Source organism: Rattus norvegicus, chromosome 2 (genome assembly GCF_021556685.1).
Source record: "Rattus norvegicus strain SHRSP/BbbUtx chromosome 2, alternate assembly SHRSP_T2T, whole genome shotgun sequence".
Classification (NCBI taxonomy): Eukaryota; Metazoa; Chordata; class Mammalia; order Rodentia; family Muridae; genus Rattus; species Rattus norvegicus.
This window is the reverse complement of record NC_141535.1, coordinates 113,906,964-113,934,611: the sequence shown is the minus strand read 5'-3', so window position 1 is coordinate 113,934,611 and position 27,648 is coordinate 113,906,964. Positions and strand designations below refer to the sequence as shown.

Sequence of the window (27,648 nt, the reverse complement as noted above, 5' to 3'; positions counted from 1 at the left end):
TTAGTTCTATCTTTTCTGTAGTTTCCCAACTTTCCACAGCTACAATGTCATCAGAGCGTGTATCTAAGCACTTAACAACTCATGTCTTTGGTCTAGAAGGTTCTAAAACAGCAGTCATCTAGCAAGACTAGAAGTGACCTGCAGTCCACTGCATCCCAACTAGTCTTGCTCCTTTCCATCTTACTAACTTCCCGGGGCTCTTCTCGACTTCTGAATTCTAAGGATGGGTTATGAAGAGTCACGTGATGAGTGGGCATTCCAAGCCTTTGGGAACAAGCTGTGTAACTCCCTATGCTCTTTAAAGGAGTCGCTTTCCATCTTTTAAAGGGAACTTCATGGGACTGAAGTGGGGTGCCACGGAGCTTGTTGGGGCAGGAAGCGGCATAGGTGACGCTTTGGGTCCCGGTGGTCCAGGTCCTTTCCTCAGCAAAGGCCTCACCGGCGTCGGTGACTCCGAGGGGTGGGGCCCGGGGATCTGTATTTACACGCCAGCCAGGTGACTCCGACGTTCAGTCAGGCTTGAGAGCCGAAGCCTCTTGCCGGCCTCCAGCGCTCTGACTCACTTCGCGCCGACCTCCCGGGCCCAGCCTCCACCGCCCGCCACCCCAGGGACAGGAACGAAGACCACAGAGCCCGGCCCTCGGCTGCCCCCAGCCCACAGCCCGCGGCGGGTTACATAACGGGCCGCGAGCCGCCGCACTCTCGCGAGACTTCCACCGCCCCCCTCCCCTGCTCGCTCCACGTCAGAAGGAACCGGGCGGAGCGGCCAACATGGCGGAACGCAGGCGACACAAGAAGCGGATCCAGGTCGGGGGCCGCGGGGGGCTCGGGCGCGCTGGGACAAGGAGGGACAAGGGGAGACATCCCAAGCGACCCGGTGCCCGGAGGCTGTTGCCGCAGGGTCGCGGCGCCGTGACGGGCCCGTGTCGGGGCGGTGCTAGCGGCCGCTCGGCCGAGGGGTCTGTGGAGCAGCGGGGGAAGGAAGGAAGGAGGCGCGGCGCTCGAATCCCGCGTCCGGCCCCGCGTTCCTGCGGCGGAGGGCCCGGGCCTGCGCGGGGAGCCAGTCTCCTCCGGAGCGCGGACGCCGGGCGCCTGCCTTCCCTCCCTCCTCCGTGCCCCTGGCGCTCCGGATATTAATGCCACGGTAACTGGGGTGGAAGGAGGGCTGACCTGAGGCACCGCCGCCGGTTCTTTGTGCTTCCAGACGGACGCTCCGCTGACCCGGGCCCGGCCCGAGGGCTCCTTCCAGATGTTAAGCGGCGTCTGCCCTCCTTTCCCCCTCTCACTGGTTCTTTTAACCGAATAGTCGGCTTGAAGCTTGCCGGCCTTCTTCCAGGCGATACGATGTAAACAAACCCTGCCTGGTCGGTGCTGCAATGGGCTGGTGGCACCCAGAAACCTTTCACATGCCAGCTTGTCAACCTCACGCCCTACATAATATGCCTTCCTCATCCCCTATTAATGTCACCTGAGCATCTCTTCCCCGCAGTTTTCTTCTCCCAGTTGTGTGTCTATTGTTCGATGCACCTTAAACATTGATGTGAGTGCCTCAAGAGCTCACCCAGAAACCAAAGGCATAAGTTGATGGCACCTACTAAGTTGTTAATATGTCAGTCGCAAGTTGTTACACTCATTCTTGTCTTTCTGTTCCCCACTTAGGATGACTTTTTCTGTTTTCGTTTTATATCCATTTTTAAAAGGCTTATCCACTTCTTGGCCTTGTAGGCCTTTTGAACTATGTAAGTTACAGTTGAAAACTATACTGTGGGAAAGATACCAGTGTTGAGTAAGTGTGGAAATTGGCAGGCATGACAAAATAATTTTGAACAGGTTACAGAAGAGTCCAAGTTCACATAGGTTTTCAAACCAGAGTGCCAAGACAATAGACATTTCTAATTATGCTATTCCTAGGCTTTTGAAATTTAGTACTATAGTTCAACATGGATAATTATTTTATTACAATGTGTATTGAAGTTGTTAAATTTGTGCCTCCTGTACTAGTTTGGTTTGCCATTGGCCAAATTTGTACTGCTTTGCTCTTTAGTACACATTCTCTTACAGTTTTATCTGTTCTTCAATATTGTCACAAAGGAATATACTGTACTTTTCAAATCGCTCATATTTCAGTTGTGAGCTTATGTTAAACAGAAAGGTAGGTAAAGAGGCTTTATGGTACTGTAACGGTAGTGTCCAAGTTATCTTATGCTTGTTTGTACTCCAGTTCCACCAATTAATAAGCAAGATTTGTTGTTTGGTTGGTGTTTTGTTTTTTTTTCCTCAACTTCTGCATTTGTGAGAAGGATCGTTTACCTTTGAAAAAGGAAAGTTTTTAGGGTTGTAGATTTGGTATAAAAAGATTAAGTTAATGACTTACTAAAAGTTATTAAAAATGCCCTCCTTCACCAGAATAAAGAAATTAGGTTAGTTATATTGTTTTTTGTTAAGCACTCCTTAATAAGCTTACAGATAGTTAACAACTATCTATCCAGTAAATTAACCATTAGGCTGTAAGGTATATGAAATATAGCTATTTACTCTCTGGTTATTTGAGACTCTAGTTATTACAAGTCAGCTTGGTATTATGAAATTTAAATTTTTTCCCATCAAAATAAGTTTTTATATGGCAGTATAGAATGTTTGTGGAAGATCTTACAGAAGTACCTTTTTTATATAGCCCAACAATTTTTTTTTTTTTTTTGGTTATGTGTGCATGTGTGGTATGTGTACATGGTGCAGGTGTTAGTTGAGGCCAGAATGGAATGTCAGCTCGACTGGAACTGGAGTCATAGGGTGCTAGCATCCAAACTGAGGTTCTGGGAAAGCAGGGCATACTCTTTTAACCACTGAGACATTCTTCAGCCTCTTCCAATTTTGCTAGGGAATTCATCAGTTCTCATATTCCTGTCGAGAATGAAAAACTCTGATATTGGCATCACCTGAGATAAAGAGATCAAATGTAATGACAAAGTTCAGAGATTGTTACAGAAAAAAACTATTCAAAGACTTTAAAACAAAAGCAGTTATACTATCTGGTGAGTTTCCTGTCACTTGATGTTCTGTTTAAAGTCAGATTTGGTTGAATTACAGTGACTTTTCAGGGAGTGGAGGGATGTTTGAATCAAACAATTAAATTGAGAGTTCTGTTTTGGTTCTGAAGCCAATTCATTTGCTTTTTCCAGGACAGAATAATTTTAGAATCTGGTGTCCTAACACAGTTGGAAGCCATTATCACATTTCTTTCTTGTACTCAGATCAGGTCACTGAAACTTTGAAGTGAGCTTACATGTTCATTGACATTGTACTGTAACATTTTAATAACAGATTCTCTAACAAGGAATGACTATAGTTGAAACTAATAAAAAAACTTTTTAAAAAGTCTTGTTTAAGAATAGGAAGTACAGTGACTGTAGATTAACAAGGCACTAGAAGCATTGATTTAGAATCCTGATACCATGGAGTTTAAAAATTGAAAAAAAAAATCTGATAGAATTTATTTGGAATCCTCTGTCGGAAGTTCAGGCTCAGGAAGTGAGATGGCCCAGAGGGCAGAGGTACTTACTTGCCTGATCCTGATAGCTTGAGTTTGATCCCACGAGGTGGCAGGAGAAAGCTGACCCCTAGAATTTTTCTGACCTTTATATGCACATCTTCACACACGCAGTTGTGTCTGTGGGTGTGTGGGTGTGTGTGGGTGTGTGTGGGTGTGTGTGTGTTCAGTCCATATAGAAACAGTGGTAGGCTTGGAGCTTACTGATCTCACTCCTCATTTTAATGACAAACTGATGTCCAGTGAGGTTATATGACTTGAACTAGGGTTGCCTTTTAAGTTAATAAAATTAGATTTAGACTAATCATCTGATTCCCAGTGGGATACTATTTCCACCTCATCATTGACTATAAAAATAAATTTTTTATTACTTTAATCCTAAATTTTATACATAATATATTTATTTAGTTTTGTGTTTGTCTGTGTATCTTTGTAAAGCTGTGTGTACCTTAGTGCAGGTGCCCACTGAGAACAAGAAGGGCATCAGATCTTGTTACAGGTATTGGTGGACCACCCACTGTAGGTACTGGGAAAAGCCACTCTCTAAGAGCAGTGTCCACTGAGCTATTGCTAGACCTCCCCAAATTCCAAATATAAAATTTTATTAAAAAAATATTTTGTGGGGTTGGGGATTTAGTTCAGTGGTAGAGCGCTTGCTAGGCCCTGGGTTCGGTCCCCAGCTCCGAAAAAAAGAAAACAAAAAAAAACAAAAACAAAAACAAAAAAATATTTCGTTTGACTTACTCCTTCTCAAAGAATCATTCCATATAGTGTTCTGCTTATATTTGGAATCTAGTTCAGTTGGAAATCTTCAGATGACTTTGTATCTTAGAACTTGTATAACTTTCATCAGTTATTTTTGTTGTACCCATCTGTCTCCCTGGAAATAAAATCCTGACATGTCATGGGCTTATATGCCTTATTTCAGGAAAGAGAAGAAAAATATTTGGGACTGTTCAACCAGACTACAGGTCTGACTTCTCGGGATCTTCTGGAGGAAAGAGAAAGAACCCAGAAATCCAGTCCCAAGTCTGAAAGTTCATCTTCCCACCTCCCACTTCCCCCCAACATACCATGCTTAATAGGGAATTTTGCAGATACATAGCAAACAAACCTATTGCCATAGGAAGTATGACAGAAGAAAATTGGAGATAATACTGCTATTGTTAGCTTACAGGGCTGTGTGGCTTTAAGCACATAATTTACTTAAGGTCCCCTCTAGTTTTCAGAATATCTTTTATTAATCTACAGTTAACATTTTCATAAACACTTATGCTACTTTCTTAACTTGTGTACAAAAAACTAAGAGCTGTTTTCTTTTGTTCATTCCACTATTGATAGACCAATAACTTTATTTCTATGTAGTTGTAAATTATTTGAAATTCTGTTAGAATAAAGCCAGCCCATGTCTTGCTCTAGCCTTTTTTCTTTTTTCTCCAGTAGACCTCAAATAACAACTTCTATTTCATTATAGTAGTTGGGTTTTGATATTTTCTAAAGTATATTAATTAAAGTCTTTGCCAATATTCTACCATACTTCCTGTTTAAGTAATTTGGGGTTGTGATTAACGGGAGCCAGTAGATTAGTATCTAGATGCAAAGAAAAGACAATCTATCCTAAACTAGTTGGTTCTTTGTATCCTCATTCAAAGATAGTTGTGAGAGTTTATAAGGTTAAAAAAGTTCATTAATTTGAATTGATGAGCTCAGTTTTGTATGTTTTATAAGCATTTATTAATACTGTCAAAAGGCTTTCACTTCTTATTAGAAGTCTAGCACAGAAGTTAGCGGAGTACTCTGTTCACAGTAAAGGGGAACAAATAGGGAAGTAATGTACTGTTGGTACATTACTAGTTGGTAAAAAAGGTTATACCGTCCAGGCTGCAGGGGGGCAGCAGTCACACAGGATCTGTGTAACCAACCTCTACTGCCACTGCTGATGTGGACTCTCACAGAGTCTGGTACTGAACGGACAGCAGATGCACCAGGTATTACATGTCCACTAGGAGCTCACAGTAGTAACTAGCACCCGTCCCTCCACTTTAGGAGATACTAGCAGACAACTGAAGTCTGTCCTCTTGAAAAAGGTTGCTCAGAGGTCCATTGTTCTTCCAGTCCATTACTGTTTACTAGTGTCTACCAAGGAAAATACAGAGCTGGGGGGGCAAGTTGGTTAATTTGTTAAAGTGAAATTTTAAAAATTTTTGCAGATGCTTAATGGTGTCTGACATACTATTATGTAATCAACTTTTCTAAGTTTTTACATCTTGATATTTATATCTTAATTTTACACGTAATTCCTTGATCAGCATTTAGGAAATCAGCACACTTACCTGTGATCTGTAAATTGTTTAATTGAAGGTTTGTGTAAGTATTGATATATCATGCCTAAAATGATGATTCTTTTTTATATTCCTTACACATTCCTTCCATATACATTTTCTGTTACTGGAAAGTATCCTTTTTTAAAATAATATTTTGAACATCTTCACCTCAAGCCCTCCCAGATCCATCCATAACTCTCTGCCCACCCAACTTCGTGTTTCCTTTTGATTGATTAACACAGAAATCGGAAATCTTGTATCTACTCATTGCATTTACACTTTACCATTAATCCTGTGTACTCAGGAAATCTGTGTTTGATTGAATGAATGACTTACATTTATTAAGACTTCTCTATTTAATGAGGCTTCCTTCCTTCAATTTCAAATTAAGTTCATCCTGGTAACTTTACCAGGATAAACTTTAAAGTTGACAGCAGATGCATCGAATGAGGAAAAAAATATTTAGAATATGTTGTTGTTACTATAAAAGAGAATTGGTTGAACTTTTAATTTTTATTACCACAAATAATTATAGCTTATCATAGCAGAGTTCGTCATAAAAAGTTTGGGGACAGATTTAGAAGGAAAGACACAGGAAACGATAGAGCAGTTTTTCTAGAACTGCTCTTCCTTACTGCACTACCGTTAATAAGAATGTCCCTTTCTGCGTTTCCATATTCTCCACAGTCCTACTGGGGAAGAGACCCAGACAGCATCTGTAATCCCATGGAAGGAAGAAGGGACCAAGTGCTGGTCCCGAGCATCTCAGTTCTTACGCTTCCTACTTGAAGCTGCTAGCTTAGGTTAATTTGAGACTTTTTACAAACTGTTATGCACTGATCAGGACACATGTTTGACTGGGGTTATAACATTTATTTACAATACTTGTTTCTAATTACTTTGGCATTTAGGCAGTCATTGTTGGCAACATCTTTTTAATTTTTGCTTTGTGAGTAGTAAAGGAGGGCATACAAACTTGAAGGAAAACTATACAAATACTGGAAACGCAGCTTAATGTTCTGTAGTTGAGGCCAGCATACAGGATAGCCTTTGGACCTGTTGTTTGTATTTAGAAGACAGTAGTGTCCATTTGTCTTTTGTATCCATTATTAGGACTGCTCCAAGGAAAGTCTGAAAGCAAGCCCTGTCTAACACTTGAAAGAATTTATAGAACAGATGTACAAATGACTCTTTAGTAATAAAACCACGCTAAATTAGTCTTCCTACGTTACAGGAAGTTGGTGAACCATCCAAAGAAGAGAAGGCTGTAGCCAAGTATCTTCGATTCAACTGTCCAACAAAATCCACCAACATGATGGGTCATCGGGTTGATTATTTTATTGGTAGGATTATATCTGTAGTCTTATTACTGTACAAATTCTATGAAGTTACCTAAATTTAGATACATAAAAGTTGTAAGGAGCTTACATGTGTGATCATTGAGGCTGGATGGTGGGCATGGCAGGTGATGAGCCTAGTTTTTCTTTAAGATTGAAAAGTAAAACGATCAAGTGCTGTATAATTGGTGTTTGTTGGAAATCTTAAAAATAAGGTTTATTTTCTCTTTTTAAAAAAGATTTAGTCATTTATTATGTATAGAGTTCTGCCTGCATGTACACTTGCACTCCAGAAGAGGGCATCAGATTCCTTTACAGATGGTTGTGAGTCACCATGTGGTTGCTGGGAATTGATCTCTTAACCACTGAGCCATCTCTCCAGCCCCCAAGACTTACTTTCAGTGTTTGTTATAAAATACAAGTTTTTGTTCAGATAGTATGATTGCATGGAACTAATTAGGAACATTATTCATATATGATCTCTTCAACCTCATGATTAGCCGATACCTATAATATAGCCCAGTAGCTTATAAATTTTTTGACTTAACAATTAAACTTGAATTTCTGTATATAGAAGAGATTTCTTTTCATGTTACTGATGAATGTGATACTTATTGAAACTTGAGAAAAGTAGACATACTAATGTCTAGGTTGGACGTATTCCTTTGCTAGTACAGCAGTAGGTGATTCTTGAGTGGTCTATAGCAATGTGAGAATTTTCATTACCATTGAGGGGACAAGGAAGTGTTTCGGGTTATTTTTTGTTGTGATTATTCAGTGATTGATGGTCAACAAATATTTGTAAGAGGGTTTTTTTTACAAACACTTCCCTACTAATGTATCTTGCTTTGAATAATATTATTTACTTGTCAATATTGTTGTGAAGATGCTTATCAATATATTCACAGGTTGACAACATTATAGTCATTAGACTTGATATTCTATTTTATTTTCTGTTGTCAGAATGTTGACATTTATAACATGATTTTATAAGACATAAGTTCATGTATACTAACTTTTGAATAACAAATTTCTTCTGTAGCTTCAAAAGCAGTGGAGTGCCTCTTGGATTCTAAATGGGCAAAGGCCAAGAAAGGAGAGGAAGCTTTATTTACAACCAGGGAGTCTGTGGTTGACTACTGCAACAGGTAGTGTTTCTTGGTGAGGGATAACAATTAGTAATGTCAACTTTTTCCATAGTGTTCAAACCGCTAACTATTTTTGTTACTAAATGAAATGAGCTTTATATGTAACTTAGATTTTATCAGTGGAAATATATTTGTTCTTAAACTTACTATGTTTTTAACTGTATATAATTTGTACTATATTTCTAATTGTATATAAATTGTAATTATATTCTTTTACTTATTTGCATTTGCCAGAGCTACTGGATGAAAGAATCCAGATTTACAAAACATAAACATGTCTACATTGAACAAGCTCTGTGTAGGAAATGGTCAGGGTTTTTTCCCTAGATCTTGTATAGGGATGGCGACTAACTCTGTTATCCTTAGTTTTTTAATGGCTTTGCCCTGAATGATAAGCCTAATTTACTTGCTGTTTTCAGTGATTACTAATAAAGTATTCCTTTTAAAATCAAAACAACTACACTGTCGTTGTAGGCTGGAGAATTTCAAGATAAAGTACATGCACTTTGGTAACATACACGGTTTTCATTTAGGTACTTTTTCTTTGTAAAGAAACTTTTGGTCGTGAATTTATACCTAAAAAACCAAACCAAGGGTTGGGGATTTAGCTCAGTGGTAGAGCGCTTGCCTAGCAAGCACAAGGCCCTGGGTTCGGTACCCAGCTCCGGAAAAAAAAAACCAAAAAAAACCAAATTACTTTCCTCTTTCTGTTTAATATGTAAAGAGCATACATAATAATCTGTATTGACTAGATTTTGCTTTGATGGTATTGAAGTTTAAACAGTGAGTATTTAGGATTTAAAATTAGATGTTTGTTCAAGAGGCACATACAGCATTAATGATGACTATGCTTACTCACACTTTAAGCATCTGCTTAAAGGCTTAGTGACACATGCTTATATTCCCCCACTGGGAAGATGGAGGCAGAAAGATGAAGAGTTCAAGGCTATTCTTGCCGTAAGCGAGTTGGAGGCTGACCTGGACTGCTTGAGATACTGTCTTTAAAAAGAAAAAAGAAAACGAGCAGTATTCATCTGAGCACCCTCTTTAAAACTGTTAAGGTTAATAATTATTCAATACTTAGAAGTCTTAGTCGCTGAATGACTAGATGACTAATAAACATTTCAGAAACAAGTTTTATTTTGGGAGTGGGGCTGAACTAGCAATGATACAAGTTATTTACTGTCTTGTACAGTAATTTGACTGATGAGATTTTCAAAATGTAAACTTCCCTCTTTGCTTCAAGTTGTGTGTATGCTATAAAAAGTAAAGGGATACTACAGATGCAGGAACTGGGACATGGCAAAATTTAAAACCTTGTCCGAGGTCATACAGCAAATGAGGGCTAAAGCTCTAAATGCAGCAGTCTCTTCCATGATCTCTATCCTTGCACCAGATTGTCTACAGCAGCAAATTAATGATGCAAAGGTAATTATTGGTGCAAAAGGTAATCTGTATCACCTGCCAATATTACTATTAGGGATATTAAATCTTTGAGTCTAAATCTCTCAGGAGAACAGCCAGTATTAGTTCACATATTGTAGTCTTTTAGGAACCTTAATACCTTGTTATATGGAAAGTTTTAAAGATACTGAGGCTAAAGAGATGGCTTCCCTGAGGGCACTTGCTGCTCTTGAGTAGGGACCTAGTTTGTTACCCAGCAGCCACCTGAAAATTATAACCCATTAACTCCAATTCCAGAAGAACTGATACCTTTTTCTGACCTCTGAGGACACCAGGTGCTCAATACATTTACATACCGCAGTCATCATACATATAAATCTTAAAAAAAATACAAAGATGTGGAACTTAGAAGATGTCCTAGACACAGACTCACTTTGAATTTTAAGTTCTTCCCACTCAAGTCATTTTTGCTCTTTCTGCATTAAAATAAAGGGCTAGACCTAACATGGTCTCAGCCACTTCTGATGTAGCCATAAAATCCTCTTTGTGACCAGTTCTTATGGATTCCTGCTCAACCAAAGAGAGATCCACAATAAGACTTGTCCAGCTTCATTTTCTCAGTAGACATGCTGGGGTCTGAGAGGAAATGGCCAAAGCAAAAAATGTATGTCAGTAATTTAAATGTATTAGTTTTTTAAAGATGTAGTCTTTTTATGTATATACGTGTTTACCTGTGTATGTACCATGTGTGCCCAGTACCTATATAGTCTAGAAGAGGTTATCAGACTCCCCTGGAAAACTAGAGTTATAGATAGTTGTAAGCCTCCATGTGGGTGCTGAGAATCAAACCCTAGTCTTCTGCAAGAGTAGCAAATACTCTTAGCTGCGGAGTCATTCATCTCTCCAGTCCCTAAGGCATATTTGTTAGTGCATACTGTGTATGGCCCATTTCATACATGAGTCTTTAACCTAATTTCAGTGAGACTGTTTCACCAAGTCACTCTCTAATAAGGTAACAGTCTCTTTACTTTCATTCGCTTGCCACATCCCGTCTCTAATCTGGTCTATCTGTGTTCTAGCTCCACTTTCTGATTCTCTTTTCCTCGGGTCCCTGCCCCTCATCAGCCTTAGCATCTGCAGTTCTTCCATTTGTTAGCATTGTCTACTCCAGCTAGTTTTGACTATTTAAGAATTCTTGCATATTTGTTAGTTCTAAAAGTTACTTGCAATAGTACTATTTATACTTGGCATAACTTTGTAACACTTAGCATGATGTTTGTACTTTTTAAAACTTGTCATTGCTACATTTGTGAAAGTTCTTAACATGTCTGACAGTCAGTAAATACTAAGTCGGAAAAAAATTAAGACACCAAAAGGAATTCACAAATAATTTTTAAAACCTTTAAAAAAACTATTCGGCATAAATTAAATTCCCATTACAGTACTAGGCCTCATAATAACATTAGTTACTATGACTTGGTCACTGCCTCTTAGTATATATTCTCATCTATTAAAAAATTAGTAATATTAATTGGAGAAACCTTCAGTAATGGCTTTACAGAGAAAATGTTTTAATCAAATTTTGAAACATAAATAATTACCCAAAAAGCAAGAGAAGAAAGGTCACTTGTTCCTAGAAAGAAGGGTAAATATACTAAAATAGGGCCACATTATTAGTTCTAGGACCTGCCAGCGTGCTGTGTATTTAAGTGTTTATCCCATACCACATGTTATAAGCCAGTAAGTCAGTATCACTTCGGTAGACATAGAACTAACTGTGTAGACATTATCTAAATACCAAGAAGGTCAGTGGTCCTGTTTTCTATAAGACAGAATGATTTATGAAGCCAATGTTTACAGAACTAATTAAATTGAAGATCTTGTTATAGCAAAAATAGCTAACATTTATTGAATCTGTGAATGTCAAGCACTAACAATTTATGTTTCTTACTTAATCCTAAAAATTGTATATGATAGGTGCTCCATTTTAGAGATTAAAAAAAAAAAATCAACTTACCCAATATCACCTACGTTAGTTAGGTGGCAAAGGCAGTGTTTGAATGTTTGAACCCAATGCATGTTAACTACATACTTTTTTCTCATATGTTCTGATTACGGTTATTCCTCTCCTACTCCTTCTAGTTCTTCCTTACTTTCCTTCCCATCCAGATCCACCCCCTTCTGTCCCTTACTAGAAAACAGGCATTTAAGGAGTAATAATAAAATAAATAAAAAAGAAACAAATTGGAATAGGACAAAACAACCGAACCAAAGAGAAAACAAGAAATACATTCCTACTCCCAACTAGATCCTCCAGTTTCAGCTACCCCATCATTCCATAACTGTCTGTTTCCCTTTCCTTACAAGACTTATCTGTCCCCAAGTCCTGCACTCCTCAATAAACCTCTGGTTCTCAGACTGTAGTGGTCATCATAGCTAATATCCAATTTTAAGTAATTAGTAACATGTTTGTCTTTCTGGATCTGGGATACTTACTCAGGATGATTTTTTTTTCTTGTTCTTTCCATATTCTTAGGATTTTCATGATTTCATTCTTTTAACTGCTGAGTAATATTCCATTGTGTAAATACTCCACATTTTTTATCCATTTGTTACTAGATATCTAGGTTGTTTAAAACCGCTGGATGTTATAAGTAGAGCAGCATGAACGGGGTTGATCAAGTGTCTCTGCAGTAGGAAGAACCGTCCTGTAGGAATATGCTGAGCAGTGTAGCTGGATCTTGAAGTAGATCAAGTCCATCTTCTTGAGGAACTGCCACACTGATTTCCATAGTGGCTGAACCAGTTTGTACTCCTACCAGCAATGGAGGAGCGTTCCCCTTACCTCACGTGCTCACCAGCATGAGCCAGTGTTTGTTTTACTGATCTTGGCCACTGTGTTTGCTGTAAGATGGGATCTCAGAGTGGTTTTGACTTGCATTTCCTGGTGGCTAAGGATGCTGAACATTTCCTAAGTGTTTCTCAGCATATTTGGGTTTCTTGTTTTAAGAATTCTGTTTAGATCTATAACCCATTTTTAAATGGTGTTTGTTTTCTTATGTCTATTTTTCTAAGTATTTTGGATGTTAGCCCTCTATCGGATTTTGAATTAATAAAAATGTTTTCCCATTCTGTAAGCTGCCACTTAGTCTGATTGATGGTGTCCTTTGCCTTACAAACTGAAAAGCTTTTCAGTTTGATGAGGTGCTGGGGGTTGAACCTAGGTCCTCTGGAAGACCAGCCTGTGCTCTCAACAGCTGAGTTATCCCTTCAGCCCTGAGGTCTCATCTACTAATTGTTGTCTTTAGTGCCTGTGCTAACCATGTTCTGTTCAGGAGTCTGCTGTGCCAGTGAGTTCCAGACTATTCCTCACTCTCTCTTCTGTCAGATTTAGTGTATACGGCCTTATATTGAGGTCTTGGATCCATTTCATTTGGAATTGAGTTTTGTACAGGGCGATAAGTATGGATTGATGTAGATTCATCTACATGCAGTCATCTAATTTGACCAGAACTATTTGTTGAAGGTGCTATCATTTTTCAGGCCTCATTTCTGGCTTCTTTATCAAAAATCAGGTGCCCATAGATGAGTGGATTTGTCTGGATTCAGTTGCATTCTACTGACTGATGTGTCTGATTTTGTGCCAGTATCATGCTGTGTGCAGTACTGTAGCTCTGGAGTACAATTTGAGGTTGGGGGTGGGGATGCCACCAGCAATTCTTTATTATTCAGTATTGTTTTTTGGGGTGTGTGTGTGTGTGTGAGAGAGAGAGAGAGACAGACAGACAGACAGACAGACAGACAGACAGACAGAGACAGAGAGAGATACATTGGTATGTGTGTATGTGAGAGAGAGTGAGGGAGGGAAGGAGACATGTGTGGTATGTGTGTGTGTATAAGAGAGAGGGAGAGAGAGATGTGTGGTATGTGTGTAAAAGAGAGGGGTGGTTGTGTGTGTGTGTGTGTGTGTGTGTGTGAGAGAGAGAGAGAGAGAGAGAGAGAGAGAGAGAGAGAAATGTGTGTGGGGTGTGTGTGTGAGGGAGTGATACGTGTGTGTGTGTATGTGTGGTGTGAGTATTTCGTGTGTGTGATTTGTGGGATATGTATGTTTCTGTGTATGGTAGTATGGTATATATAGTATAGTATGTGTGACATGTTTGTATATGATGTAAGTGTGCATGTTTCTGTGTGTGTGTATGTCTGTCTGTATGTATGTATGTATGTATGTTTTCATATAAAGCTGAAAATTGACCTTTCAAGATCTCTGAAGAATTGTGTTAGAACTGATGGGGATTAAATTCAATCTGTAGATTGCTTTTGGTAGGATGGTCATCTTCATTATATTAATCCTGCTGGTCATGACCATGGGAGATCTTTCCATCTTCTGATATCTTCTTCAATATCTTAAGATTTTTATCATGTAAATCTTTCATTTGCTTATTTAGAGTTACTCCAAGATATTTTATATTATTTGAGGATATTGTAAGATGTTCCCCTGATTTCTTTGTCATTTGTATATGGGAAGGCTAGTAATTTTGTGAGTGAATCTTGTATCCAGCTACTTTGCTGAAAGCGTTTATCAACTATAGGAGTCCACTGGTGGAATTTGTAGGGACACTTACATATTACTGTTATATCATCTGCAAATAAGGATACTTTGACTTTATCCCTTGATCTCATTCAGTTGTTTTATTGCTCTTGCTAAGACTTCAAGAACTGTATTGAATAGGTATGGAAAGGATTGTTAACCTTGTCTTGTTCTTGATCGTAAGGGAATTGCTTTTCGTTCCTTTCCATTTAAGTTGATGTTGGCCTTGGGCTTGCTGTAAGGTGCCTTTATTATGCTGCAATGACATATTTTGCTTTGTTGACTGGGCAGTCATACAGGAGGAGCAACAGAAGCAGCAGTTCCTCTAGGTCTCTGCCAGTTTGTTGCTTCTTACTGAGGAGATATTTTTCTTAAATATTTATTTCTTAAATGATTGAGAACAGTTTTTTCCTACAAAGTAAACTTGAGAAAACTGAAGATACAAACTAATGATGTAGAAGAAATTCTAAATTACTATACTATTACATCATAGTTAATCACATTGCTGTTTGAGAATTTTACTATGTGTATGTCTATAACTACAAAATTTGCTTTTCCATTAAAAATGTTGTATTTTTGATTCAGTATTAAATGCTAATATAAATAAAATTAGAATATATCTTCTTTAATAATTTTTCAAGATATTCTGAAATAGAACATTCCTCTTCATATTCAAATAGCCTGCTAATCTACTGCTATTAAATTTCCTGTATTTATAAGTAGTAACAAAAAAAATCTCATTTCAAATTTTTGTTTATTTACACATTACCAAGCAGATATAAATAGCATTTATTTGGGGGCGGGGGGGCTGGAGCAGATTTCAGAATATCTACTTCTGAAAAACAATAGACCAATGAAATCTTGACATTATTTGTATGGGATGCACGTGAGCTGGATTTAATTGAGTATCACATGGAAGCCCAATCAAACAAGAAACAATATATGTGCCCCGGAAGTCACAACATAATGACCAGGATGAACTCATCTGCACAGAAAAGAAAAACGTAGTAAATGTGTGATAGTGATGTTAGAGACAGAGTTGTTAGAGTCAGAGATGTTCTAGATTATGCCAGAGCAGGTGTAGAATACATTACCAAGGTAAGAATGAAGAATAATATCAGAAACTCTAAAACTAGAACGTGAGATTTGAAAACATGGCTTATAAGTAACAATGGTAAGACCCAAATAGTCTCTTGGATAGGATTATAAGGCTAGAAAGGAAAAACAAACAAACAACCCAATGAGATCAGCTAGCTTCTGAGCGCCTTAGATAATTGAATGAGATCAATCCATTAGTCGTCTACGTCTAGGAAACATATGATACATAATGCAGTAAGTGCATAGGTAAGTGCCATTGACCAAAAGCAGAAAGTGAGAGGGGATGACATGGGGGAGGGTGTGTGCGTGCGTGCGTGCGTGCGTGCGTGCGTGCGTGCGTGTGTGTGTGTGTGTGTGTTCTGAGCAGGTTAAGTTGTAATTCAGAGAAAACTTGAAGGAAGTAATAGTGAAATGAAAGCTCAACGCCTTTTGGAGAAAGACTATTGCATGCGATGGCGACAGCCTTTACTACCTTATGTCTAAGCCATTGCACATTGTTTTAGATTTTCCTTGTTGGAGTCCCTGTCAATGTACAGAAATCTCATCTTAGCATACGTAATTATTCATCGCCCACTTAATACTTACCACAGTAGTAGATTGAATGATGAAGTGCATGGAGAGAGACAAGGTCCATAAAACAGCTGAGATAGTCTGGCTATTGGGCTTTTTTTCCTTTGTGGAATTCCTTGTTTGGTATTTTTATTATATTTCAGTGTATTTTTTTCACACTCACAGATTATAATTTTTTCTATAAGTTGCCAGTTCACATCTTCCTTTGCTCACTTTATTTTCACTTTACTTGTGTTTTGATAGTTTTGCTTTTTAAAGAAGTCTGTGTCTTTGTAATTGATGGGAATTGTAATGGGAAAACTGTCACTTTTCCCCAAGGCTTTTAAAGAAACAGTTTTTTCATCGGGCCCTAAAAGTAATGAAAATGAAATATGACAAAGACATAAAAAAAGAAAAAGAAAAAGGAAAATCTGAAAGTGGGAAAGAAGATGATAAAAAGAGCAAGAAAGAAAGTATTAAAGAAGAAAAAACAAAAAAGGAAAAAGAAAAAAAGAAAGATGGTGAAAAGGAAGATTCCAAAAAGGTAAGTTTTCCTGACATTAAATTAAAATTTATAGTCACTATAGGTGCTGGAGAGAAGGCACAGAGGCTCTTCTACCAGAGGACCCTCCTTCTGTTTCCAGCACCCATGCGGAGGCTCATAACCTGCTACCTCCAGTTCCCGGGACGTCTTCCGGCCTTCTTAAAACACTGCATGCACATGATGCAGTCGAAAATGCAGGCAAAACATCCATACATATAAATGAAAAAAGTCATTTTGTACACATGGTCTTTATCGGCCTATGTTCATGTTTTAACAGTTAGGTGAGATAACGCTCACATAACTATTATTGTATTACTATTTATTATTATTGTTGTTGTTGTTGTTATTTGGAAATACTGATCTTAAGGACTTTGTTAGTGTTGCAAATGGTGAGAGTTTTCATTTCATGAATACTACAACTTTTGCTGTCTTGAGTGTTTGATCCTTTTTACCTGTCTGTTTATAGGAAGAAACTCCAGGAACTCCAAAAAAGAAGGAAACTAAGAAGAAATTCAAACTTGAGCCACATGATGACCAAGTCTTTCTGGATGGAAATGAGGTAAGATTAAAGAAAAATAAATTTGAGTATATTTGAACTCAGTTTTTCATAGAAAATCCTAGAAATATATTTGATGCTATCACTACAAAAAGAAACAATTTAGAGAAATCTAATCATACATTTAAACATATAAAAATAACTTTCAAAAAAATCTACTTTTCTAATCTAGTTTTATAAAAAGTTAGAATCAAATTTGACTTCGTTTGAGTTACTAGAAACCTGAAATTACAATAACTTAGTACAAAGTAGGTAGTTTTTTTCTTTCTCATTAGTGTTATCTAGGTATGAGCAGCACAGGCGTGAAGCCCCATGGCAGGCCCAACTACTCCTGTCCTTTTGCTGCGTTAGAGTCTTCATGCCGAGGTGCCTCATGGTCCATGATGACCTTAACTATATCCACAAAAGATAAGAAGCAAGTGTCTTTTGTTTTAGCAAACTGAGTGAACTTGGGTTCACTAATTATGTTCTCTTGAACATTCAGGATTTAGTTTTCCCAGTTAAAATGAAGAATTTCTGTTACCAAGAGAAAAAGAGCAGAATGGTTCATGGGGCTCACCTACTGATCTCTGGTACTTCTACAGTGTCTTACCAGACACATCTCTTGAGGAACCTAAAATTTTCAGCATTACTAATGCTTTTCAGAAGAAGATAGTTTTATTATATCTTTTCTAATTAGATGTGTGTGGTGATGGCCTTGCATGAAGACTGTTACAGTAGTCACTTAATTACTACAAAAATATTAGCTTATGTCCTTGTTGCTAAACTGTTGGAATTCCAAGACATATTCTTTCTTGACACACTTAGACCAACTAACATATATATAAAAAGCAGCGGCTCCTAGGGCTGGGTGTTTGAAATTCTACACTAGGAAGAGCTCAGATATCTTAAGTGTTAAAAATGGTATAGTAAAACACAGTGCAGTTCTCCGTGAGGAAGCTTTTATAGTCAGTTAAAGACATGGACACATAAACATCTTTCTGTATTACATTGTAGTAAGCATTAATGGTGTGAAAACACAAATTAGGTATGCTTATTTAATTAGTAAGGGGAAGGAGAGTCTGGAGACCATGGGTATTTATTTGACTTGAGCCTTCAGAACTGACTGGCAGATTGCCCATTGTACCAGGAAAGAGATACAGGTCTATTAGGGAAGGAAGCAAGCTGAACAAAACCTTGCCATCTTGAAAAAGCCAGGTCATGCACACACCACACACGCACATACACATGTACACTCGCGGGAAGCACCATGGCTCCAGACCATTAAAATTGGAAAATGTCCCCTTTTTTAAAACATAGGTTTTTAAGCTGGATATGGTGGCGTACACCTTTAATCCTAGCACTCTGGAGGCAGATCTCTGAGTTTGAGGCCAGACCCTGGTCTACATAGTCAGTTCAAGGCTAGCCAGGGTTGTTATACAAAGAAACTCTAAGGGAAAAAAATGGGGTTTTAGAGTTTTGGTTTTTTTTAAAGTGGTTACTAGCAAAGCTAATGTTTTTTAATCTGATTCCCAAGGAAAATGTAAACAGTCAAGCAGGTGTATTCAGAAGCCCAAGTGTTAGAAATTAATTAACCAGGAAAAAAAAGTCTTGTTCAAAATAAACAAAGAAATGGAAAAATACTGTAATTTGCAGAAGTTGAGAGCTAGAACTAAGGGTCTTTTGATGACTGGGTGTAGTCCTAATCAGAAAGGGAAAGTTCTTAGTGTGTTAAGAGATGGAGACTGTGTTTGAGGAACTACAGTAGAGAAGTAAACTTCTTACTCTTGTCACCTTAGAACTTTTAAGCATTGAGGTTTCTTGATTCTTCTAGGTTTTTGTGTGGATCTATGACCCAGTTCACATTAAAACATTTGTCATGGGATTAATTCTTGGTAAGTAGGAGAATATAAGTAGCTTTTTAGTATAATCTAAACTTCAGAAGACAAAATGCAGGACCTCAAAAAATATCTTTATATTTAATACAAAGTAAGAACCCTCTAAGAGGATATTTTAAATAAAGTTAGAAGATAAATAGTAAACTCAAATTATTTACAACAGCTAAAACATTTTTAAAGTATTAACATGGTAGAGTAACCTATAGATGATAAATGTAGCTCACAGAAGAGAAACACTGACCATTCCTTCTGGTTAAGAATGAATCAGGATACAGAATGAAGTAACAAAGATTAAGATTACAGAAGTTTACAGCCAAAGTCCTGGGGTAGAGGACACTCCAATAACTAATGATGGTACGTTCCTTTTTCTTAATTTTACAGCAGGCAGTTTGCCAATACCTTTCAGATTGTAGATCTTAATACACTGGCCCTGTAAGTCTTATAGGAATTTATCTTACGTGCCTTTTCATGCACACAGTTAAGCAAAGTAACATTCAAATTTTAAATGCCTGTACTTTTGACTGGCCTACCAATTCCATTGAAAGGAATTCACTGTTACAGCTTTTTCAGCGTTGACAGTTTTTGTTTATTGTTACAGTGTCTGGGATCAAACCCAGGGTCTTTCCTGGGCTGGGCAAGCACTTCACCACCTAGCTCCATCCCCAGCCCAGAGCTCATTCTGTTACACAGTCTCAGTCATATGGTGCACATGTGCAGGAGGACTCTCTTACCATGTAAAACTGGGAGTAGTTCACATTCCTCAGGAGAAGAGTGAATAATAATGGCAGTGTAAGAGAGCTTTCAATGTAGGAAAAGAGAAACCTGCCAAGGACGGAGAGTTACATAAGTTCCTTTAGTTGGAAAAAGTTATTGTGACTAATTTTTATTGTACATGAGCAGCCTCTGGGAATGGGAGAAGCTTAATAGTGCATCCCACTGGGCAGTGGGACAAGAGCTCGATGATTTCATCTTCACTGTAGCCTTTGACTCATTGTTTATATTGTTACCAAACTTGTGTATATACATTTTTTTAATTTGGGGGGGCAAAAATGGGTGGGAAAGAATAATTAAACAAATAGCAAAAATCATACTATCTAAAATATGATTGGTCAATAAGGTATTTTAGGATCCCATGTAGAGAAACTTAGAGTAACAGTTGAAACTTAGTAAAATTCAAAAAGCTAATGCTGTGGAATGCTTTCAGTGTGGTAGTCACTTTGTCATAAATGCCTTCTGATGTCTCATTTCAGTAAGAACAAAGATAAGGTAAATTAACTTTGGAAGGGTTACCTGGCTTACGCATGGTAGAGCAAGAATCTGAGTCTTCTTGTTAATGATAAAGACTTAATAATCAGGCTCCTCCTTTCTTAACAGTTTTTCAAGAGGCCCTAACATAATTGCAACAAACAAACCAACCAACCCTAGGGATGCTTATATCTAGTTTTCCTAACCACGCTGACCTTTATTTAAGAAAAACTTTGTGACTGATTCCCCTACAGGGGGAGGTGGGGTGTTCTTTGATTATTTTGATTTGATTTAAGCTTCCCTATACCTAATATTAAAAAAATAGTAGCTTCAAAATGACAGTAGTTGGTCACTTAAGGAATAGTTCTAATTTCTAGATGGTATTTTTAATAATTAAATGTAATTTAGGTTAAAAATATGCTAACCTAGTTTAAGAACAGTATAAAATGGGGGTTGGGGATTTAGCTCACTGGTAGAGCGCTTGCCTAGCGAGCGCAAGGCCCTGGGTTCGGTCCCCAGCTCTGAAGAAAAAAAAAAAAAAAAAAAGAACAGTATAAAATGTTATGTTAAATAGCACAAAATTAGTGATAATTCATTATTCTTATACAAATGTTATTTTTTTGTCTCCAGTATTTATCAGTCCCCATTTTCAAGAATATGTTCACTGTTGATTGCAATGAAGCCATTAAAGTGTTTATTCTAAAAGATACTCTGTAACTTTCATTTCTCACTCCAGTGATTGCAGTAATAGCTGCCACCCTCTTCCCTCTCTGGCCAGCAGAAATGAGAGTAGGTGTGTATTACCTCAGTGTGGGCGCAGGCTGTTTTGTAGCCAGCATTCTCCTCCTTGCTATTGGTAAGTATTCCTAGTAATCCTGATCTTGCTGTAAGATAGGTGTGAGCGCTTAGACTTGAACCTGGAGCTCCAGTGTAGCTGCAGAGCAGAATTAAGACATACAATTCAGGACACGTGTCCTCCTGAGGCAGGTCCCAGAGCTCACACCTGATTACAGCCGCTCTTATCTAGAGTTTGCTCTGTCTTTTCAGACTTAAGTGTTTTATTAATACTACATTTGATTAATAAACAATTCTGTACAACATAAAGTATAATTTAATTATATATATATATAAATATTTGCACTGTGGAATGATTAAATCAAGTTAAAATATCCATTGCCTTGTTTAGCTATCTGTTTTTATGGTGAGCCATTTGAAATTTACTTCGTTATTTTGATATATATATTACTGTATTTTAATCCGAATGTAGATGTGCTTTAAAATTAGCTATAATGAACATTTATTTTTGCAGTGGTGAATCATTATTAGATACTTGAAGTTAAACAAATATAACTTGTATTAAATACACAAGTTCTATTCATGCAGTCATTTAAGTGGTTCTAAACTTGTTTAGCACTTTTGGGACAAATAGAACTTTTTATTTGGGTACCAAAATAAGTTCTAGATGAAGTAAGGAGTTAAATAACTAAAAATCAAATAGGAAAACAAAGTGAATGTTCTGTTTTGTTTTGTTTTTTAATTTAATCTTTTTTCTTTTTCTTTTTTTTTTTTTTTTTCTCGGAGCTGGGGACCGAACCCAGGGCCTTGCGCTTCCTAGGCAAGCGCTCTACCACTGAGCTAAATCCCCAACCTCCTAATTTAATCTTTTTTTACACTCCAGATTTTATCCCCCTCCCAGTCCACCTTCTGACTGTTCCACAGACCATACATCCTCCCCCCATCTCCATGAGGATGTCCCCACTCCCTATCCCCACTCTACCAGACCTCCCCATTCCCTGGGGCTTCCAGTCCCTTGAGGGTTAGGTGTATCTTCTCTGACTGAGTCCAAACCCGGCAGTCCTCTGCTGTGTATGTGTTGGGGGCCTCATTTAACCTGGTGTATGCTGCTTGGTTGGTGGCCCAGTGTCAGAGAGATCTTGAGGGTCCAGGTTAGTTGAGACTGCTGGTCCTCCTATACAGGGTCGCCCTCCTCCTTAGCTTCTTCCAGCTTTTCCCTAATTCAGCAGCTTCTGTCCATTTCTTGGGTGTAAATATCTGCATCTGACTCTTTGAGCTGCTTGTTGGGTCTTTTGGAGGGCAGTCTTGAGAGGCCCCTTTTTGTGAGCTCTCCTAGCCTCAGTAATAGTATCAGGCCTTGGGACCTCCCCTTTTGCTGGATCTCAATTTGGTCCTGTCACTGGACCTCCTTTTCCTCAGGCTCTTCACTATTTCCCTGCAGTTCTTTCAGACAGGAACGATTATGAGTCAGAGTTTTTGACTGTGGGGTGGCAACCCCATCCCTCACTTGATGCCCTGTCTTAACATTCAGAATTATTGAGATGTTTCATACCCTTGTTCAAGACATGGTCTCACTATATAGCCCTAGCTGGCTTCAAACTTTGAGATCCACCTACCTTTGCCTTTCCAAGTGTTAGAATTAAAATTATGTGCCACCACTCCTACCCAAGAGTAGTTAGTACTGCTTTATAGAAAAACTTAAATCACCCATAGTATTGGTCTAAGCTCTGCTGTTAGAAGGCAGAACTTGGCCAACATTAACTAACCTGGATGCATATTATTCTCTATGGGTGATTTTTATTTGTATGAAAGTAATACCTGTATGCCCTAAACAGTTTTCTTATTCTCACCTTCCCCCTGGTGACCAAAGTGTCCTGAATTGGCACCACCATACACATGAACCCAAGAGTTCATCCACTACATTTTAGTCTACCATGGTAACAGGCCTCCCATTCCAAGTGAGCCCTTTTTCGCCTAACTTTGATTTTTTTTTTCCTTTCCTCTAGCATAGTCACCTTGAAAAAAAATGTTTTGCTGCTTCTGTAGACAGCATAGCACAATTGTAGGCCAAGGAATACTAGGCAGTCCTAGTAAACAGGTACTAGTGCCAGTGTGATGCCTGATCAAGGAGGAAAGCTGTCCATTTGAACATACAGTAGATGCTGTAAGGTTGATGCTACCTGGTGTCAAACTAGTGAGACTTACGCAAGTGTCTTGAAGTTTTTCAGCAAAGTATTAGCTCTACTGAATAGAATTATTCTAGTTACTATATTTTAATTAAACCAGTAGCACTGTGATTTATGTTAGATTTTTGAATTAAAATGTTTCATCAGTTTTGAAAATAATTCTTACTATTTATTATGGATCAGATAATCTAGCAAGTTAAAGAAGCAAACACAGTATGTAATTACAAATACATATGTATATATACAAATATATATACAAATTCACATATATATTTGCACTGTGCATTTACACATGTGTGTGTAAAGAGAGAGAGAGTGTGTGAGTGAGTCACCATCAGTATTGCAATACAGCAAAGAATGACCTTGAGTTTATGACACCATTACTGTGTCCCAAATGCTAGCATTGCAGGCATGATCTCCATGCCTGGTTTCGTGCAGTGATGGAAATTAAACTCAGGCCCCCGCCTGCTGGCTAGTCAAGCCCTCCACCACCTGAGCTGCATTCCACCCTTCACATTCTTTTTCAAATAGTTTCTGTCTGTAGTTCACTTATACATTCTGTGGTAGAGAGTTGTTCCAAAGCCTTTTTAGTGTTTTTCAGTATGCATGGTTAGTATCACCACTGAAGGTGTAGTGTGGCATTTCCTGACCTGTGGAACTTTTACTGACAGTGGCAGCGACAGTGCATACAGGCCCTCTATTGCCAAGACTGGCATGTTACAATTCTTTTTTTTTTTTAATATTTTATTTATTTATTATATATATATGAGTACACTGTAGCTGTCTTCAGACACACCAGAAGAGGGCATCAGACCTCATTACAGATGGTTGTGAGCCACCATGTGGTTGCTGGGATTTGAACTCAGGACCTTGGGAAGAGCAGTCGGTGCCCTTAACCACTGAGCCATCTCTCCAGCCCGGCATGTTACAATTCTGATGTGCCCAGTTAACTTACCATCTTTCTAAAATGTTTTTTCTTGGATCTGATAAAACATTTCACCTATCTTACCACTTCGTGAATGAACTACAACATCATAATTGTATTTGCAAGAAAAATTCTGTTGCTTTATCAGTGGAATTCACTTGTAAATTATTGCTTCAAACATATTTACGTTTTTTGTGGCACAAACAATTCTTATCTGTAGTAGCCTGTGGTATATTTTTTATTCTCATGAAAATAAAGTACTACTTTATAAGTAAGATTTCTTATAAAAATTATAAATACTGCTTTATAAATGAAGACTTGTATAAAAACGATATCCTTTGGTTTATCCAAAGCACAATCATGAGAAGACCATGGATCCACTATTTTGTAAGCTTTCTTTGAAATAGTTATACATAATTTTAAAGAAAACAGAACAAAACAAAATTGGTTACCGTAGAATATTTGTATAGTCATTGTGATCTTTTAAAAAATGAATAAAGCCAGGTGTTGGGGCACACGCCTTTAGTCCCAGCATCAAGGGAGAGAGACAGTCAGATCTGAGTTCTAGGCCATTTTGGTCTACAGAGCAAGCTCCAAGACACCCAGGGCTATACAGAGAAACCCTGTCTCCAAAAGGAAAAAAGAAAAAAAAAATCACTAATATGTACTTAATTGGTAAATTAATGGAAAACCATTTGAAATACTAAGGTTTGTCATAATATACTAAGAGTAATCTCAGCCAAGCGTGATTACAAATGCTTATGATCCCAGCTATTTGGAAAGCTAAGGCAGGAGGATGGTGACTTTAAGGCCAGCTTGGATTACACAGCAAGTCACAGGCTTTTCTGGGCAGCTCCCCATCTCAGAGGTTAAAAGGTGGAGGATACAGCTTTGTGCTGCCCAGGTGTCAGGCCACCTAGATTCCAGGCCAGCACCAACAAAGACAAAACCGATTACCTCATAAACTTTGTGCTGGAGCAGTCCCAGCTGTGTTATCCTTGTGTGGTTTCCTGGGGTTTCTTCAGTTTTTATCCTTGAGTCTTGGCGGGTAGCTCAGACCTTGACCCCACATGCCAGGATTCCAGCACCACCGTAATTCACTATACCTAGCTTGTATTTAAGGTACATACTTTTTTCTTCATGTTGAGGCAGTTGGTACTTAAATAAGCATAATTTACCCAATTAATAACACAAGAATTTTATGATAGAAGTTTTTTAATGTCTGAATTCTTTATTCAAAGCTGAGCTATCTTTTAGACAAGTTAGCACATGCTTTATATCCATTTAAATATATATTTAAGGGCCCACTGAGTTTTTTGCATTTACTTTAAAATCAGAAATAATAAATATGTTTAGGGCATACACTTTTTCAGCATTATATCTGCATTTATACTACATTGTATGTTGAATGTAGTGTTTCGAGAATCATAAGACATAAGGGCTAGGAAGTAAGACTGCATGGCATCCTGCTTCTCTGCTGCTGCTTTCCTCCAGCGCCACTCATAGTCCTCACTCAGTTCTCTTCTTTCCTCACGCTGCGATGTCATAGGTGCTCATCCCCCACCTGACTACTGTCCTTATTGACGTACAACTTCACAACATGTACAAACCATCAGTGTGTCCATGACTAAAAAAAAATAAAAAGTAATTTTTTGAGAGTGGCATCGTAACATTTGTGTTTCTAAGTTCAGAGTAGCTCTTAAAATATTGTCGATGCTAAGCTAGTCTGATCTTAAGTATTTGTCATTATGGTGCATAAAATATGCAGATAAAGCTAAATAGTGTCCCAGTTCTTTACAATCAAATTTCCCCTGTAGTTGATTGATTTATTGAAGAGAAACTTTCCTCCCCACAGCTCGCTGCATCCTGTTCCTCATCATCTGGCTGATAACTGGAGGAAGGCACCACTTTTGGTTCCTGCCAAACCTGACTGCTGACGTGGGCTTCATTGACTCCTTCAGGCCTCTGTACACACATGAGTACAAAGGACCAAAAGCAGACTTAAAGAAGGATGAGAAATCTGAAGCCAAAAAGCAGCACAAGTCCGACAGTGAGGAAAAGTCAGACAGTGAGAAAAAGGAGGATGAAGAAGGGAAAGGAGCTCCAGGAGACCACGGACCAGAAGGCTCGGGCGGAGAGCGCCACTCAGACACAGACAGTGACAGGCGGGAAGATGACCGCTCCCAACACAGTAGTGGGAACGGGAATGATTTTGAAATGATCACGAAAGAGGAACTGGAACAGCAGACAGATGGGGATTGTGATGAGGAAGATGACGACAAAGATGGAGAAATGCCTAAATCTGCACAAGAAAAATCATAATCTGACTAGTTGGGGACTGAATACAACAGGTTGGGTTCTCTGTGTTGGCCGATCATCATGATGTACAGATGGCATTTGTAGCATTCTTTAAATCCATCTTCTGAACTGTATTTGACATTCAGTTATAGTCAGCCTTTTGTTTTGTAGAGCATTGGTACTACTATTGGTACAGTCTAAAGCCATTAATAAGTTTTATCCACCTGATAATTTTACAGTGAGTAGGCCTCATTTTGATAGTCATCAGAGGTACCTTGTCCACAATGACATTTAGATTAAGGGCATTTTTGATAGTTGTATGGCTTTTTACTGTTAGACTAATGGAAATCACTAAAGAAACTGCAGCATTTCAGATTATGCGGAAATATATAGCCATTTCGCAGTTTCTTTAGAAAAATGCTTCAACTCGTTGTTCTTGCTAGTTACACTCTTTTCATTTTGGTTTTTTGGGGGTTTTTTTGTTTTTTGTTTTCTTTCTTTTTTTTTTTGGTCATAAAATTACACCAGAAAATTCCTTTTTTAAAGTTTTTGAGTTAGCAGGGATCAACAGCATTTTGTGGAAACAGACCAGCTAGTAACAGTGCAGCAACCCTTTTAATTCAGCTACAGATTCTCCTTTTCCAGCTTAGGAAATCCCAACTGACTTGTATGTTCAATCCAGAGAAAGGTCATCTCCAGCAGAAGTGAGGGGCACTGAGTGGACGACGAGGCTCTTCCTTCCTCCCCAGCTCCTTGTCATAACATAAAAATGTATTCTGTACATAATTTACAAATAAAACATTTTATTTTAATTGTTACTTATTATTTAGACATTTCTCAACACTTAGATTTGTAAAGCGGAAACCATGTAAGGTGTGTTCTTAGCGAGCTTCAGTAACCCACAGAACATCTGATCTTTCTACAGCAGCTGCAGTTGTGTGCCAACATTCCATGTGTTTTAATATGAGTAAAAATTATCCTGATTAAGAACAGCTGTGTGTACGCCTTAATGTTCATTTTGATTTATTTTAAATCTTTACATTTAGAAATGGGGACTGTGTTATCAGATGAGGAGGCACTGCTGTGAAAGACAATTTGCTGTCCTAAAATACCAATTAAAAATAAAGGATATAAAAGAAAACATAGAAAACCATTGGACTCTAATTGCTTCAAACTAGTTTGACCATTTTCTTTTTTACACACCTTCGTTACAAACCTTTTTTAAAA

General features: G+C 38.2%; 1 protein-coding gene across 1 annotated transcript; it reads left to right on the top strand.

Annotated features, from left to right (window-relative positions):
• Positions 1–153: 153 nt before the first annotated feature.
• Sec62 (SEC62 preprotein translocation factor) lies at positions 154–27,571 on the top strand. Its single transcript, NM_001393776.1, is given in 8 exon segments — positions 154–807; positions 7,106–7,214; positions 8,251–8,356; positions 16,335–16,539; positions 17,006–17,098; positions 18,909–18,969; positions 20,954–21,073; positions 25,979–27,571. Coding segments are annotated over 8 exon segments (1,197 nt in total). The 5' UTR covers positions 154–771; the 3' UTR covers positions 26,446–27,571.
• The last annotated feature ends 77 nt before the right edge of the window (positions 27,572–27,648 follow it).